The sequence below is a fragment of the Cupressus sempervirens genome, chromosome 6 (assembly GCF_028749045.1).
Source record: "Cupressus sempervirens isolate cs-2001-9-10 chromosome 6, ASM2874904v1, whole genome shotgun sequence".
In the NCBI taxonomy this organism is placed as follows: Eukaryota; Viridiplantae; Streptophyta; class Pinopsida; order Cupressales; family Cupressaceae; genus Cupressus; species Cupressus sempervirens.
In genome coordinates, this window is record NC_143123.1 from 486,600,032 (window position 1) to 486,605,158 (window position 5,127).

Consider the following 5,127-nt stretch of genomic DNA (forward strand, 5'->3'; position numbering starts at 1 on the left):
ATCTAACTCTACCATAATTAGACTCTAATCCTAACCCTAATCCTTAGTTTAACCTTCACTAAAACCGTAACCTAACCCTAACTCTAACCTTAATCCTAACTCAAAACTCTAACTCTAACCTTAACCCTTACTTTAATCTAGATGAAAACCATAGCCCTAACCCTAACCTTAACCCCAACTCAAACCCTTACCCTAACCTTAACCCTGATGTAACTCTATATACAACCCTAACTCTAAATATAAACCTAACCTTAACCATCACCCTAAAACTAACCCTTTCTATACCCCTTTCTCTAACTCTAATCGTAAATCTAATTTTAACCCTAACCCTAAGCCTAATTTTAACCCTAATTTAAACTCTAATTCTAGCCCTTATTCGAGCTCCAATTCTAACTCTACCTCTAACTCAAACCCTAACTCTAATTCTAATCCTAAACCTAACTATATGTTTTACCTAAACCCTTATTCTTACCCTCGCCCTTTCCTTAACCCTAACCCTAACTCTAATTCTAACCCTAACTATATTTGTAACCCAAATTCTAACCCTAATCCTAACATTAACTCTAACTCTAATTCTAAACCTAACCTTAACTATAACCCTAACAAGATTCATAATCCTAAAAATAACCCTAGCCCTAACCCTAATGCTAATCCTGACTCTAATTGTAACTCTATTCCTAACCGTAACTCTAATCCTATCCATAACTCAAACCCTAACAATAGCCCCAACCCTAACACTAACCCTAACCCTAACTATAACTCTACTCTTCAATATAACATTTTACGTAACAATATGCTTAAAATAAAACTAAATTAAAGTGATGCAAATAAACACCATATATAGAATTAAAAAAAAAAAATATTCAAGAATAATTTTATAGCAAGTTTATACAATTGTGTTTAAAAAGAAATAGATAATTCAACACTTACCTTAAAAAAATAGAAAAAAATTTAAAAATACTTTTCCTATTGCGCCGCGAGTGCCACTAGCTTATATATACCTCTATATATATTACGCCGAGAGTAATCGTTCTTGAAGTGCCTATTTTCATTTTCATAAATCCCAACTGTGATTAAAATAACCTTGGGATTAAATGAAAATAGGCGCCTCGAGAACGATTACTCTTGGCGTAATATATATAGAGGTATATATAAGCTAGTATATACCCCACTTGTATGCCAAATGAAAAACATTACCTATACACATGATCTGGGACAATATATAATATATATACCCCACCGGTGTGTTCGGTCAAATATCCCTATTATATATCCACATGGAATACATTTTTTTATATCATATATCGACATGATCCATGTGAATATCTTCAATATATATCCCCGATGCGTGGAGATATAAGCAAAGGATTTATTTACTATTCACTGGCATGGGAAGAAGTATGGCGGACTCCCAGATTCAATTTTTACGGAGCGCATATTTTATGCTCGCTCTCATCTGTATATCTGAATGCAAAGCTTCTTTTCTGCAACCTCAAATAGGCAACCCGCACGAAACAGCTCTTACAGTACAATAGTTTCTCCTGAACTTTTTATTTTATTTCAATTGACCAAACCCTAAAGTATTTTCCGTTTAGCGGTTTTTCTTTTCATTCAATTGATCAATCCCTAAAGATCTCATTTTTTATGTTTCCTTTTTAATGGATGCGTATATTCTTTTCTTGCAGACAAGGCAGGCGGAGAAATTGAGCAGCTGTTCATACACAGTGCAGATAAGGACGAGCTGCTCTGCGTTCGCAGGGACAGACGACAGAATCAGTATTGCGTTTGGGGATGCATATGGAAACCAGGTGTACGTAGCAAGTCTTGATGATCCGACCACCGACACCTTCGAGAGGTGTTCAACAGATTCATTCACAATTTTGGGTCCCTGCGTTTACAACGTCTGTTATTTGTATCTGATGCGTGTCGGATCTGACGCATGGAAGCCAGAGTGGGTTAGGGTTTATTACGGTCGGAGTCAATCTGTTAGCTTCACTTATGACATGTTTATTCCTGACAGAGTTTGGTATGGATTTGATCTCTGTCATATTGCAGCTCAGCATTCTGCTCTCACTATGTAAGATCTGGCTGGCTATTTAAGATTTTTTTGGGGTTTTTGGAAAATAAACGGCATCAGATGTTGTGTTTGGGTTTGGGTGATCAATTCGAGTATCATGTACTTTTTGTGTGTGCTATTCAAGATGTGTCTTGTGAGGGTTTGAATTTATTTGGGCTGAAATGGAGGACAAATTTGGGCAATTTCTTCATCTTTTTTATGTTTCGGTACTAAATTTGGTGAGAACCCCTAATTTCTGAAATACTTTTGGCTATTTCTGCAATTGCTGCACTACTGTCAGTGTTGTGTTCTAGTGCGCTGAACCCTTTAAAATAGTAGGGGCCATAGCCTCCGGGAGGAGATTAGTTTAGGGGCCGCCCTGTAGGCATGTTACCTGTAGAATCGATAACTCTAGCCCCTACCATTCGCTTTCTAGTAAGCTGATACCGCCGAACAGTAGGGCACTGAAACATGGCAGAATTCTACCGCCTAGAATAACATAATAATAAGGACATCCACCCCCTGCCATTCTATAGGGTAGTGCTGACTGCTGCCATTAACCAGTTCATTTAAAGTTGGAAACTTGAACGCCATAACTGTTAATCCCGCTCCCCAAGCAAAGATCCCTATAATTTAAAGGGGCCGGGGTTCACCCCTGGGAAGCAACCACTAATTTCCAATAAGAGTTTCGTTGTTAATCTACCGACTGCCTTGCTCTCCTCCTGACTGTGGGTGTGCATGGAGGGGGAAGACTAGAACATGGAGGTGGGCAGTCACAGTGCCTTAGAAATCGATGCTTAATTGATAATTCAAGGACAAGGGTGTTCATTCCTATCTTGATGGTCGAGCACCTTCGAACCCATCCTCTTCTTTATACAAGAGGAGTATGCTATTCTGCTAGCCACTTTGGTATGGAACCGTACCCTTAGAATAGTAGGGAGGGCACTTCTGAAGCACTAGGCGTTGTACCTACTATTTGAAGGGCAGGCCTAGCGGTGGCTAATAACTATAGTTTCCCGCCCAGGAAAACCCTTCGCGAATGCCTGACATGGAGTGCGGTATCTGCAAGTGTAAGGGCATGTTCTTCTATTATTGGCTTGGTTACCTCTTTACAATCCATCGGCTCCCCCAGCATCCATGTTCATCCTCCGAGATGCTCATGTGGCATCTATGTTCTATCCTCTATATCTCCCACTTGATCGAGCGGAAGCACCGTTAGTTGATCTGACAACCAAGGCCAGATGTGATGAGAGATGCATAAGAAACATCTCCTACCCGATTATATTCTCTACTTATAAAATTAGAAGTAAAAGTAAATACATCGTAGTAAATAGTTCCCATAAAACTAGAATTAAATACAACATAGTAAAATAGTCTATGAGTGAGCTTGAGCAATTTTGGCTTGGGAATTGGAAACTAATGCTGGTCTTGGTTGTAAGCAAGTGGTTGAGCTATGTCTCTCGGGAATATAAAATTGAAACCAAGTGATTTGTTGATAAATGAAGTAGAATCATTAGAATATCATTGTTCTAGCTTTATTTTGACCTCAAAAAGTTAGGATAGGTTGTGGGAGTTTTGTTGAAGGCATGTTGAATTCTAAAATTTGCAAAGTCCAAAATTTATTGAAACCCCTCAAAATTTAGAATTTGCATTTTAACTCCTAAATCCTTATGCCCTAAGTTGAAAAAATGACTAAAATCTCCTACAACTATGAAGTTTTTTTGCTTTTAGATGCTGAAAGAAATGGTAGTGAGAATTTATTTTAAAAACTTAGGCGCTGTCACTAAAAACTCGTCAAAAATTTGGCTAGTCCATCGAGTTGAAAAGCTTGAACTCTTGAGTATTTTGTTTAAGAACATATAATTAGCTTTTTAGGTGGATGCATTATTTTAATTAACTCTTTTTAATTTCTTGAGATTCGGACATAGGTCTTCAAGCAAAAAGGAATTGAACTAAAATTGTTTTGTTTAGCAAAAGAAAAAAACACAATTTTTATATCTTATAATTGAAGCATAATGTTTAATCAAGAGAAATTGAACTCATTTTGTTTAATAATATATAACATTACGCTACAATCCTTCTGGGCAATGCAGTGAAAAAATATGTGTATTAATCTATGCTATTTTAATGCTTGTCATTTCATTAGTATGCATTTTTTAATGGGCTTTTTGCATACGAGATTGAATGTCTTGGTCTGTTTGGCACTTCACATGGATAAAATGCAAGAAGTGGAGAGAAAAATGTAATTGAATGTTCTTACCAACTAAGAAGCTAATTTGGTTCTTTGTAGGATGCTTCATGTGGAGGGGTATACTTGCATTTAACTTAGATATTGTTAAAATTTTCTATCTTTAATTTTTTACATGAGGGCCAAGGTTAAAGGTAATCTTAACCTCTCTAATCATTCTCTCTAGGAATTGGTGGATCAAAATTAGGAAGATGAATAATTGCATAGTATCAACTAGAACTACTTGTAACTGGGACTTATGGGGAGATTGTTTATTCCAATTCTATTTCAAGTTAAGTGTGTTTGCCAATGCTTGTAAGACTTCTATTCAGTTGATTTATTCCAATACCATCTCAACTTAAGTATGTCTATCAATGGTCATTTTACAAACAAGTTTGATTTGCTCACTACTTCTTGGAAAATATGGTGTTGAGACTTCTCCAACCACTCGTTTGATATAATTTTTGTTAATGTGGACTCATGGTTCATACTATGTATACTAGTTTGTTTGTTGTTAGTCTGCTTGTCTACTTATGAGGGTCACTTGGCAATTAATAGGGCTTATCTATAGTTGTTGACCATGAAGTTGCAGGGGATGAAATATGGTTGCATGGTTGGCATCATGCATAGTGATGTGTTTTCTTTGAGCCTAATTGTATGGTTGGGAGGTCCTCTTTGGGACCAAGGGGCTAAAGAAGATGAAATAACATTATGAAAGTTGCAAATTGCCTCTGGAAGAAATAAGTAGATGTTAGATTTTATTCGTCTTGTTCTTTCTTTTATATTGATGGTTGTTTACTCTCAAGCAATGTATACTTGGCCTAGGTTTAGGTTGTTATTCTAT

At 36.7% G+C, this 5,127-nt stretch overlaps 1 protein-coding gene across 1 annotated transcript; it reads left to right on the top strand.

The window, feature by feature from the left end:
• Positions 1-1,291: 1,291 nt before the first annotated feature.
• LOC149553156 (embryo-specific protein ATS3A-like) lies at positions 1,292-2,259 on the top strand. The gene is made up of 2 exons (XM_089788654.1): positions 1,292-1,526; positions 1,686-2,259. Exons 1-2 carry the CDS (start codon positions 1,389-1,391, stop codon positions 2,079-2,081), a joined length of 534 nt encoding a protein of 177 aa, XP_089644780.1. The 5' UTR covers positions 1,292-1,388; the 3' UTR covers positions 2,082-2,259.
• The last annotated feature ends 2,868 nt before the right edge of the window (positions 2,260-5,127 follow it).

Bases quoted from the DNA above. Each gene is read 5' to 3' on its own strand.
- LOC149553156 (XM_089788654.1), top strand. From the start codon at position 1,389: ATGGGAAGAAGTATGGCGGACTCCCAGATTCAATTTTTACGGAGCGCA. The intron at 1,527-1,685 runs GTACAATAGTTT...CTTTTCTTGCAG, and splicing joins CGCACGAAACAGCTCTTACA to ACAAGGCAGGCGGAGAAATT.